The sequence below is a fragment of the Hyperoodon ampullatus genome (genome assembly GCF_949752795.1).
Source record: "Hyperoodon ampullatus genome assembly, chromosome: 17".
Lineage (NCBI taxonomy): Eukaryota > Metazoa > Chordata > Mammalia > Artiodactyla > Ziphiidae > Hyperoodon > Hyperoodon ampullatus.
Window position 1 is genome coordinate 46,597,905 of NC_136930.1, and position 13,187 is coordinate 46,611,091.

A 13,187-nucleotide genomic window follows, 5' to 3' on the forward strand; every position below is an offset into this window, starting at 1 on the left:
GATATACAGATGAGTTCCTTCTATTCCCCTTTAATAAAATTCCTCACAGCATAAAAATTTAATGTTTTAAATCAAACTCTTTCACTTGAGTTTTTTTAAAAGTTTTCTCCATCTTGAAGGAATTTCTCTATTTCAATAGGAATTTCTCTATTTCAATAGCTGCTTTCTTAAAGGTAAATTGTGCCCTCTAAACCTCTAAATCCATAGCTTTTCTTAAATGTTCCTGCTAATTAACTCTGCATCATTTGACCACCACAACTTTCCTGAACCTCGTTCTTCTCTTGTCTTCTGTGGAATTTAACCCTATTCTATTTTTCTTATTTCTGAGAATGCATCTCTATTCACCTCAGTCACTCTTCTTTTTCCTAATCTTAAAATATAAGTATTCCTTGGACTGTCTTCTCAACCTTTTTCATTTCTCTCTTTACCCTCTTGGCTTGCCTACTTAGGCCATCCTAGCTTCATCTGTCCTCTCCTGTACAACAAATACTTATTGACTCCATCTGTTGAGCCCTGACTATTCCCTTGAACACTTGGCCTGAGTGTACAGCCTCCTCTTACTCAGCCTTTCCATCAAGAAATTCCACTGGTTCCGGTGTTGATCGTTTCCTAAATCAGTACCACCTGGACAAACACTATACTCTCTAAGGGTCTCAGTTTTCTTTAAGAGTTGTTGTGAGGATTACATGAGTTAATTCATATAAAGCACTTGAGATAGCCTCTGGAATATGGTAAATGCTAACTAATTTGAACTATGATTATATCTTATTCCCAGGTCCAGATACTAAGCTGTATAGAAGGTTCCTTCCAGATAACTTTTACACTAATCTTTGCTTTCTATTAGTAATAGCAGTACAGTAGCCTAAGTTCTTATTTACTTTCCCAGTATTATTGCTATAAACTCCTAATTGATTTTTCCATAGCCAGTGTCTCCTGACTTTGTTACTCAAGACATATTAAATTGTGCTGCTATGATAAACAGCCCTGAATTCTTAGATGCATAATCAACAAAAGTTCATTTCTGTCCATTATAGTCACGCAGGGGCTCAGTCTGATAGAGGCCCTGTCTTTCACAGTCCCAGGGGCAGAGGGAAAGAGAAGTTGGAGTTGAACACCACCGATTAAATGCTTCTCCACAGAAGTGCTAGGACTCACTTCCACTAACATTTCATTTGTCTCAACAAAGTCAAAAACCCAATCACTGTGTGATAGGCAGAGAGAGAAACATACACTTTTGATTTATAAAGTTTAAAATTTTTCCTTAAAGTAAGTTTCTTCAAACTCATGGCAGGGAGGGGATCTGTTATTCAATGATTTGATGGAGAACTTATAAATTCAAGAGATAGTAAAGATAGATAGGTAGGTAGGTAGATAGATGGATAGATAGATAGGTAGATAGATAGATAGATAGATAGGTAGACCTAAGAGTTTAAATGGATTTATGAATGCTCAATTAATAAAGCAATCTTCCTATTCCTTTAATGATCTAGCCTTTATAAATTTGTCACTGTTTAAAGAAGGTAATTATGTTGTCTCCAAATTGTCCATTAATGATATATTTAGAGATAAAATATTGGCTGGATCCCAGGGCTCTAGTTAGGGTTCTCTCCTAACCACCTTCCCAGCTCTCAATAAGATGAAATATTTTTTCAGGACTGTATATTTTATTTACAATGTTACTCTTATGCTCATACCCTCACAAACTCAGAATTTGTCCTGTGTTTGCTGTTTATCTTAACAGCTAGACTACTCAGTTCTATTCATTCAAACCTATTAAAAATACTTTTGGCCTATAAACTTCTTTTAGTTTAATCACATAGCTCCTATAATCCTGTAAATATGCTCTTTAAGTCTTTGGAGAATATTTACAAATATTTTACCTGCCTTTCATTACCTTTCTCTCAATGATAGGTGATACTAGATTTGCCCTTTAAAAAATCTTTTGGGATACAACTTTCAACAACTACAATCATGTCATAAAATAAATCACTCGTATTGGCAATTTTACACATTTCAAGAATACTAAATATATAAAGTTCTTCATTATTTTTCTAATGCCAAAAATTAGAAAACATGCATAAAACAATATTTAGAAATGTGGAAACACTGTGTTTCTTTCTGGAATTGAGCATCCTTTATCAATGCCCAGTATTATTATGTAGTAATCTCTTAGAATTAGCTTGAAAGCCATGGTACACCTTTAGCCCATGGAATGAACTATGCAAATTGAATTATTTGGCCTTTTTTTGTCCTTGATTGCTCTTTTCATTTGTCTGATTGTTTAATTTTTTTCTTGTTACCAATACCTTTTATGTTCATTTTGGAAAAAACAAAGCAGAAAAAAAAAGGACATTTTTAAAAAGCATGACTACCAACCAGAGAAAATTAAAACTATTTACTTTTAGCATGCTGTTCACAGTACATCCTTTAGATTTCTTGCTATGACACTTTTTTTCCCAAAGAACATAAACATCCTGAACATATTTTATTTTTCTTTATATTCCCTTAATTCCCCTCTTGTGCAGATAACTAGTAGATCATCTATGAATCCAGGTTTCCTGAACTACCCAGTTTATCAAGAGATGTTCATTTCTTTTTATATGAATTTCTTTTCATTTGTTTGTTTGTGACAGTGTGTCACTCTGGGATTTGAATTTACCTGTGTCCCCTAGTAGTAGGGTAAATTCCTATTTGGTATGTGTGCCAGCCAAAGCTAAGTTGTAGATACCTGCTTCCTCTTACCCTTTCTCCCATATCAAGAACATATTTTATGTCAATAAATATTTATTTACAACAGCATTTTCAAAGGTACATTCTATTTTATTGATGAACATAACTTATTTAAACGCCCTCTACTGTTGGACATTTATGGGGTTTTACCATGTGTGTGTATGTGTTTTACTGTTATAATCAATTCTGCAGTAAATATCATTCTCGCTAAATCTATGAACATTGCTGTTTTCCCTTAGGATAAGTCCTAAAAGTAGTATTGATAGGTTAAAGGGTAGGCATGTTTTTTAAATGCTTTTGATACATATTGCCATATTGCCCTTCAGAAATCTGTCATTGGTACTACCACCAGCAGTATTGGAAAGTTACCATATTACCAGACCCTTACAAAATTTTCTTTTAAAGTAATTGATAATGTAACGAATGGGTCTGTGCTTTCTTAACCACACTAAGCATTCCAAATGATCGCCCATGTTTACAGATTCTTTACTACAAAGTAGTCCTTAAATAAAGAGTCACAAAACTTTTAAAATGTTGGTTGATAGCTTGTTTGCTTGCAGTATTGTTTGCTTATAGTTTTAGGTGATGTCCAAGTGAGGAAAGTAAAGGAAACCAGTAGTGATACCCTAGCCTCAGTCTCCCTCTCTTCAAAACACAGCACTGGAGAGCAACTACTCGTAAACTCATCCCTGGTGATCTCTAAGTTTCAAGGAGATGAGAAGTAGAACCATTTTACAAAACTTTTAGTAACGCTTTTTGTAGATAATGCATTATCAAAGTTGTTAGGTTGAAGAGAAGTATACTTCTTTAAAACCAAATGGTCATTAAAATACTTATCTGTAATCTGATTTATCCATTCAGTTAGTATTTTATTATACCCTGCTTAATTTTGGACAAGTTCTTTATGCCTTATATCCAACCATGAGAATTAAAATGCAAAAATCACAAGGTACAATATTTTGAGAGTCTATCTTTGACTTCTTTGGAAGGTAGTAGATTAGGAGGTTCTTTTAGAAAAGTATGTTTGGGGTAAAAATTCCTACATAACAGGAGTACTAGTTATTGTGACTATGGAACATATTATTTTGAAAGTCTTAGTCTCAACTAAACTTTGACTTTCCTAGACTATGCCATGCCTTTTCTGACGATAGCATACCATAAAAGTCATACGTTGTATTTTTATGTTCATTTGCCCGGAATCCATGAAACAAGAGATACTTGGGGAGCAAAGTGTTTCGTAGTTAAAGGGGACCTTATAGATATTCCAGTTCAGCATGTTTAATGGATGCTTAATGGATGATGATGGTGCTGGTGGTGGTGATAATAATAAGGAGAAGGAGGAAGAGAGTAATTTCGGGAGCTCTTATGTGTTTCCCATTCTTCTTAGTGCTTTACTTAGGTTTTCTCATTTATTAAATGAGAAAGTTAAGTTCCAGAAAGGGAAACAACTCTCCCAAGATCAGTCAGTAAAGCCAAAGATCAAACCCAGATTTCCTGGCTCCCAGTATAGTCCACTCTCCATTACATAGTGCTGGCTATATGAAAAACCAGTTTAGACATTTGAATCTCAGAAGTTTTTAAATTTATAATTATAAATATCACTTCTATTGATGCTGTTAAGTATTTACATATATAATACATGTTGAAGGGCTTTAACCTTATTTTATCCATTGTCTATATTCCCTAATATTAATTTTTATTTACTGAATTTTTACTTTAGATATATTTTCTCTATTCTTTAATATAAGAAAGTACAATAAGATATTCTCTTATAAATGAGGAACCTGAGGGTCAAGTAGAGCAATTAATGTTTCTAAAGGAAGTCAGTTAAGTAGCAGCAAATCTGGGATTTAAGCCCCCATCTGTTGCCTCCAAAACTCTTTCTACTTTACTCTATAGTTGCTTATTGAAGAATAGCAAAATTAAACAAGCTTGGAAATGATTGATTTGGGGCATTGTAGAAGTGTTATACACTGTCTCCTCTCTTTCTCTCTTGTTTATTTATGCCTCATTTCTTTTTAAAACTAATGTGAAGTAATGTGAATAGTACAATTTACTGTCTTTTTAAAAAATTTCATACTGAGTCTTTTCCCTCTTAAATACTTGGAGGAAACGAACATAGGTTAATAAAGGTAATGTGTTGGGAATTCCCTGGTGGTCCAGTGGTTAGGACTCCATGCTTCCACTGCCGGGGGCCCAGGTTTGATCCCTGGTCCTAACCTTTCAGTAGGTTTTACTCTAGGATAGAGGGGAAAAAATATTTTAAAATTTTTTAAATGTTTTAAAAATTATTGCCTTCTGACCATATTGTCTAGAAAACTGAATGTTTCTTTCTTTCAAATGAATGCAAGAGGAAAATCTTTTCTTCATTTTTGGAATATAAACTTATATCAATATATGAAAGTGTAAAGTGAAATAAATTATTTTTAATTTAAAACTAATGAAAACATCAATCCCTGTTAGAAAATTTAACAACTATTAGAAAAATCTCATTAATAAAATGAGAAACTTAAAGAGCCACTCTTAGCAATAGATGCTGTAATTCTTGCCATTTTTTGTAAAATTTCCCCACTCATCGAATTTCTCTTTGAAAGCGATAGTAAAGCAAATTCGAGAAGAATGCTTTGGAAACTTCTTTCGTATGTTATAAGGCTGCCTCAAAGTTTATTGCACTTGCAGGACAGCATATTCTCTTAAATGAGCCCACTGATTTTTCGCAAATATTTTTTTCCTGTGGCCGTGCAAACCAGTGCCTTTTTTGAAAGCAGAAAGGAAATCATGTCTGATTTTGGATAGTTACGTTAAGGTTGGCCCTGAATAGTAAAACCCATTCAAGACCATGGTATTTGAAAATTTTTGAGTCCTAAAAATATGTCCCACTAATGATATAATTGAATTATACTCCAGATATTTCATCTAAAATACCTTTTCTGTCTTTTCCTTTTTACTCTTGTCCTCACTTTTAATGATCCATCGGCCTACAGTGTCTTTACATCCAAAATGCAAAGCAGACAAATGGGCATCTCAGGGAAGAACATGACTAAAAGCAGCAGCATCAGCGGAGACATGTGCTCGCTGGAGAAGAATGATGGCAGCCAGTCTGACACTGCAGTGGGCGCCTTGGGCACCAGCAGCAAAAAGCGGCGCTCTAGCATTGGGGCCAAAATGGTAGCTATTGTTGGTCTCTCCCGGAAAAGCCGCAGTGCTTCTCAGCTCAGCCAAACGGGTAGGCATTTTTATGTTACTCTTTTCACTTCCTAACTGAGTTGTAATTAATTAAAATACATATTCTTTTCTCTTATTCTGTCTCAGTAATGTGTAGATGATGACATGTTCCAGAAGTAAAGGGGCATATTTTAAACTAGTTAACTTTTCCGAAAATATAACAATGATTTGATTTTTCAGTGATCAGTGAACCTGCTTCTCAGTGAACCTTGGTTACTGTTCTTGAAATGCACTTAACGTCTTTTGTCCTCAGAGAGAAGTTAAGCTGTGGTCCTCCTGATTGTCAGTTGCTGGTCCTTTGTAAAGGTACTCTGATCTGTGAGATATTTACTTTTCTTTAGGTTCCTCAAGTTGGAACCAGCCAAGTTAATTTCCACTCCCAGCAAGTTACCGTGATGAAGGTGACACCACATATTTTGTGTGAATAATATACTTCATTTATTGCTGACAACCTAACTTCTTTTTCAGTTTGTAAGCAGCATTTACCAGTTGTATCAATTTTCTCACTGCAGTTTTTATTTCCCTGTTAACACTTCAAGCAGCAATATTCTCCAGCAGCAGGGATGGAGGAATTTTCTGCTGACAGGGAAGATACTCAAAGCTTTGCTACTTTAAAATTCAGTCTCGTGTAATCACATCTGCAAAAATAAATTAGATACCACACTCCTACTCAGAAAACCCACTGTTAGTAATTAAGAAATTTGTGAGTCAAAGCAATGCCTTTTTTCAAATGGGTGTTGATAATTAAGCATTAAGTCCCTGATATCTTGGAAATAATAGTATATCTTCTACTTAACACACAAACAAAAGCATATAATACGGTGTTTCTTTTACAGCAAATAAATTATAAGCAAATGGATTAAATCTCATTTATGTCTGAATACTAGGGTTCTGGTACAGAGAAGCCAGGGCATAAATCTACAGCACAAAAGAATTTAAGGATATGTTAATTCCTGGTCCCGGCTAACCTTGGTTTTACAAACTGTAACAGTGATTCTGGAATTTGAGCCTTATATAATAGTATTATTTTGAGATAATTATTTGATGGCATTCCTTATATCCTGGTTGTAACTTACTATATTTAATGTGATTATGTTAGAGTAATTTTTCACTTGGTGTTTTAAAATGTTACTTTGCATTTTAATATAGAATTAGAAATTTAATTTATGGACATAGAGATCATATTTAAAGGATTTTTAAAATTGCTAACATTTATACATAATTAACTGTGTTGTGCTAAAATGATAGATGTTGGCCTTTTGAAATTGAGAGGTTTTTTTTCTCTCGCAGTTAGAATTTTATTTATTGCATTTTTCTCTTTAAAACTTACAAACATTTGTAAAGACAAAACTGCTCTAAAAAATAGTCTATTAATCTAAAAAATGAAGATCCTAAAATAGACACTGATAAGACTACAAGTTAGAGAATATGTGGTGTACAGATGTACAACATAGTGATTCAAAATTATTTTTAAAGAAAACTAAAAAAAAGAAAGATGAGCAGAAGTTCATCTGATGCATAAAAAGAAACAAGTATTCCAAACACAAGAAAGGGTAAGCATGCAGAGGTAGAAATAAATGTCTTCTTCAGAGCAATGCAAGTCTTCTATAGAGCAAAGAGTATATGGTTAAGGGATGATGAGGCCAAATAAAGAGGACAAGAGTCAATCTATAAATTATTTCTTCAATAGATTTTTACTGATGTATAGTTGATTTACAAAATTATATTAGTTTCAGAATATGTGGTGTTAAATGAAATAAATAATTCTATTCATTCAGGGGTTTGAGCACTTACTATGTGCCAGGCACATGGAGAACACAGATGAATAAGAAATCATTTATAACCTGAGTTGCTTATACTCTAGTAGAAGATAGATACTTAAACAGATTGCTTCAAGATCCTATGTCAGTGGTAAAACTAGAATTACATAGAAAGTGTGCTGAGTGCTCAGAGGAGGATTGTTTGAACCAACCTAGAATTCCAGGAGTGAATACCTGGAGGAGATGTTGCCTGATCCAAGGCCTGAAAAAAGAGTGATTGATAACCAGGTAAAGGACAATTAGAAAGGTGTTCCAGATAGAAACCATAATGACAAAGTAATGGAAGTATTACATATATTGGAATGATAGGAAATAGGTGTGATTTTAACAAAAAATTTTGGACTGAATGTGGCTAGAGGCAAGGTCGATAGGTCATGGAGAGTCTTATAGATCATATTAATTTGTAGGTGATGGGAAGTTTTAAAGGGTTTTCAGTAGAGAATTGATATGGTTAGATTTGCATAATATATATTTTGTAGGCCATTCAGGCTGCCATTACTTATCTAACAAATATTTTTTGAGCATCTACCATATGATGTATTCTAAAGAAAACATGGACAGGATGAGATCCTTCTCTTGGAGCTTATATCTAGTGGAACTGCAATAAAGAAGTAAACCTAAGTCAGCATCTGGTAAAGAGGATTTTAGGATGAATTAGCAGAGTAGTACAATATTTCAGATAAGAGATAAGATCCTGAACTAAGTGAGTTGTCAGTTATAATAAAGATAGAGAGGGGTTGATAAATTCAGGGGATTGTTAACAAGCAAAATTAGTAGTCAGTCACCCAACTTATTGATGGGTCGGATGTGGGGAGGTGAAAGAGAGAAGATTTTAAGGTAATCCCCATATTTCTGGCTTGCATCCCTGGATGGATGGTTGTGGTGCTATTAATGGATATTGGAAGTATAAAAGAAGGAGTAGGTTGGGAGAAGGAGAGGTGTCAAATTAGGACACTTTGAATCTGAGATATCTATGGAGCATCCAAGTAGAAATGTCTAGAACATATTTAAATAAACTCTTCTAAAGCTCGTGTCAGAACCAGAGACATAAATCTGGGAGTTATAAAGTTTAGAGGTTGCTTGAAACCATGAACAAGAGTGAGACTGCCCAAGAAGAACACTACAGATAAAAGAGTAGTAGGTGAAGGCAGTACTCTGTGGAAGATTAACCTTTTAGAATTGGACAGAGGAACAGGAGCCAATGAAGACCAAGAAGAAATTATCATGAAGAAAGGACAAACACTATGAGAGAGTAGTGTCACAGAAGCTAAGAGTATAGAACGTTTGAAGAAGGTGGTCAATATTTCTCAATGATCAATTTCATGTCTTCATAGTTTTGGCATTAATATCCCATATATCTTTCTTTGACAATATTTTTATTTAAAAATAGAGATCTGTTGACCATACACTGATTTGATTTTTATTGTCAAAAACACTGTGATGTTAGTAGATTTAAGAAATGTGTAGTTCTTTGTTATACCATATAGCCCCTTCCTATGTATACAGCATAGCAGAAAATAACGTGTTCCTTTTTGTTGTTGTCTACATTTATATTCAGTAACATTATAATTGTTAAATTTTTGATCATTCTTAAAATGTGCAGTTGCATTCCTACGTACACACCGTATAGCTTCGACCTACATTGACAATAGAATTCAGAATATCTCTCATTTTAAAGCCAGAGATTAACTGTACAATAGCCAACAGAGATTGTTTTGTAATTACTGGACTCCAAACTTTCAGTGGGTTTCTAAATTCTGTATTTCTGTGTATATGTCTCAAGTAAGGTTTTTATGTTTTCTTAAAAATGCAGTAACAAGCTCTAGCAGTGTTTAAAACTGAAATCTTCCAATTTAATACCTAAACTCTTTGGTCATATGATAACATTATCTAAAACAATGAATGGATTTATGATGTTGGATCTTACAATAGATCCTTTGTTTTGATTTTTCTGGCCTTTGCATGGACATCTGCATGTAATTAATTTATAGTTATCATTTAATTAATGATATACCATAATATCTTCAACTTCTTAAAATGATACTCATCATTGTAAAAGTAAATATCATTTTACCAGTGTGGATTTCAAGACCAGATAAAGACTGCTTACTTGACTTCTGAAGAGTAGAAAACTCAGCAAAATGATATCTTTCTAAAGAATGTCAAAATTATTCTGGATTATGATTATGTATGATTATGTAGGATCAGTAATCATACATAAACAATAATTGGTGAAGGGGAAACCATTTATAAAGATATGTTGGTTAATACACATAGTAGCTTAGTCATATCTCCCTTCTTTTCCCAGGCTATTTTGTATCCCTCTTTGACTGTTAAGTGGAAACTCACCATTTTTAAAGCTTAAATATATCTTGCTAAACATCACAGCCTTGTAGAAAGCACATAGGGTGAATAAGGAGAATTGGATGCTATTGCTTACTCTGGGTTATATAAGATATCAAATATGGCCACTTAAGAAAACCTGCCCAACATATCTGAGTCATAGAATGTTCATCTGACAGTTGGGTTTAACACCTACTGTCCTAACAGAGTTTTTATAAAGATAATACTTTAAATGTATAAGAAAATGCTTTCAGAATTTAAAAATCATTTTATAGATGTAAGCTATCAATAGCAAATTCAGCTTCATGGGGAATCAGGAATTCTATTTTAGACATGTCGATTTTGAGATGCCCATGAGACATCTAAGTACAGTCATTATATGGTTAGTTGGATATGCATCCATAGTAGGTCAAGGCTAAGCATGTAATTTGGGAGTAATCAGCAGGTAATATTTAAAGCCATGGCACTAGATAATATTACTTTGTGTAACTTGAATCAAGAAGAAAACTAAAGACAGAGCCCTGGTATATGCCAACATTTAGATATCAGGAAGAGAATCCATTAAAGGAAACTTAAGAGAGAGCAGCCATTAAAGAAAATGAAAAAGAAGAATATGGTATCTTGGAAACCAAAGGAAGAAAATATTTTAAGAAAGCTGATCATCTCTGTCAAGTGCTTCTGGTAGTTCAAATAAGATGAAGATTGGGAGTTGACCATTGGATTTCACAAGATGGAGGAATTTGGTAAACCTTGACAAACCTTGCAATGGTGGACAAAGCCTGATTGTAGCAGGTTAACAAAAATGGGAGGTGAAGTAGAGTCCGTGAGAATAATTTCAAGAATAAAAATTAGAACACCTAATACTTATTGAGCACTTTCATGTGCTAGGCACTGTTTTAAGCACTTTACATGTAAATCATTTAAATCTTACAATGTTATGGAGCAAGAATTAATTACTATTACCCTCATTTTATAGATGAGGGAATCAAAGTAGGCAGAAGGGGAGTAACTTCCCCAAGTTTACTTAACTAGTTAAGGGTCGAAGTTGGGATTTAAATCCAGGCAGTATAGACCTGGAGACTTCGTTCTTAATTATTCTGTTATAGTCTAGACCAGCACTGTCCAATAGAACCTTTAGCAGTGTTGGCATTGTTCTATATCTGCATTATCCAATACAATATGGTAGACAACATGTGGCTACCATACAACCAACATGTGGCTATTGAGCACTTGAAATGTGGCTTGTGTGACTGAGTAACTGAATTTTAAATTTTTTTACATTTTTAATTTATATAATTTTAAGTAGGCACATATGATTAGTGACTACTGTGTGCAAATAAAAACAATTTCTAGGATTTTTGATAAAAAGGGAAATAAAAAAATAGAACTATAGCTTGGAAGAAATAGATCAAAGAAGAGTTTTGGTTTTTTAATGAGAGGGAATACTTGTGGGAACAACTGAGTAGGTGAGAGAGCTTCGGATCCAGAGCTTAAGTAGAAATCAGCTGTTATAACCTGTGGCCACTCAGGAATCTCTGCTCTTTTCATCTTGTAGTAATTTCTAAGCTCACCCAGTACTTTATATTTCCTCTAATTATAATACTTAATAACTGTAATCATTTATGTATTTGTCTATCTCTTGGCTAGACTTTTTTCTTATTTTGTACATCCTTCTCAGTGTCTGGTATAGTATCAAATATAGTGATCTCCGATGAAAGGCCCATGTACTCCTTTGGGGTTCATGATGAAGTTCTCTGGAGGATGAAACAAAAATGGTAGAACTTATTTTTCCTTTTAATCTAAAAGACAAAAAAGAAATTAAGCACTACCGTATTTAACATATGGCTTCGCCCTAGTTTTCTCAGTTGGTCTGGATGTCAGTCAGGTGTTGCATGCCTTTCTGGAGATGTTAGTTTCCTTAACCACAAGAAAATGGGCAAGAGGCTTACAGAGATTCCTGCAATGAAACTGGATTAAGTGTGATACTAATACTGCAACTACACAAAAAAAGGTAGTCCTGAAACTTCTACTCCTAGTCAGGCTTTTCGTTAGCCACTGATGAAATAAACAAAGTGACACCCTAAGATCTGACAAAAAGTCACTAAAAATTCCTAAGTTCTCAGGAAAATTAATAAAATACAGATTTATATCCACTATTATTAACAATGAACTTTACATTTATACTTTATATGATCTGTGGTGTTTTGTTATGAAGTTTCTTTTTCAACTATGACATTATTAAAACCAAGTATGAGAAAACTGAATTTGGAAGCACACCTTCGAGTTGCTCTATTTAGTAGCTAAGATAATACCAGCTGCAATAAAACATAAACCTTGAAAACTTAGTACAAAAGAAGTTCATTCATTGAGCAAATATCAGTCCAATGCAGTTATTCGCAGTGGGCCGGTGGCCTGCCCTATGGTCATTCAGAGTTTGAGGCTCTTTTCATCTCATGGCTCTACCATCTTCTAGGGCCTTGGGGCCCTCTGTATTCAGCCAGCACATGGGAAGTTTTTATGGGCAAGATTTGGAAATAATGGAGTCACTTCTGCTTTTATTTCATTGGCTACAACTCAGTCACAAGGCTGATGCTAGAAAATGGGAGGTTGGGAAATGTAGTCTAGGGAGTGCTCAGGAAAAAGAGGAAGCAGTTTTGTAAGCAAACCAATATTTTTAAAAACTATAATGTACATTACTTCAAACATTTTTCTTGAGAGCATAAAGTCTTATTTTACCATTTGAAATAATGATTTGCAAATATTTATTGCATTTTAATCTTTTAAAATATTTGTATGTATTTTATGTTTTCTAAAAGTAAATATATAATTTATAATTTTCTTTTTACTGAAATGGAGGTGGTCTCTCATTGTAGTTCAGATTTGTATTTCCCTAATGATTAGTGATACTGAGCATCTTTTCATGAGCTTATTGGCTGTTTGTGTATCTTCTTTGTAGAAATGTATATTTGAGTCCTTTGCCCATTTTCTTTTTTTTTTAATTGAGGTATAACTGACATACAACATTATATTAGTTTCAGGTGCACAACATGATGATTCAGTATTTGTATA

At 33.8% G+C, this 13,187-nt stretch overlaps 1 protein-coding gene across 28 annotated transcripts in view; it reads left to right on the forward strand.

The window, feature by feature from the left end:
• Nucleotides 1-13,187, forward strand: part of RIMS2 (regulating synaptic membrane exocytosis 2) — a gene marked incomplete at both ends in the record, with an annotated part of 562,776 nt that overhangs the window by 473,895 nt on the left and 75,694 nt on the right. For 12 of the 28 annotated variants that reach the window (XM_079722698.1, XM_079722697.1, XM_079722700.1 and 9 more), the window contains one exon: nt 5,715-5,956. The exons of the other annotated variants lie outside the window; for them this stretch is intronic. In XM_079722698.1, the coding sequence (XP_079578824.1) occupies nt 5,715-5,956 (242 nt within the window). The remainder of the gene's footprint in view (nt 1-5,714; nt 5,957-13,187) is intronic. 28 annotated transcript variants of the gene reach the window in all.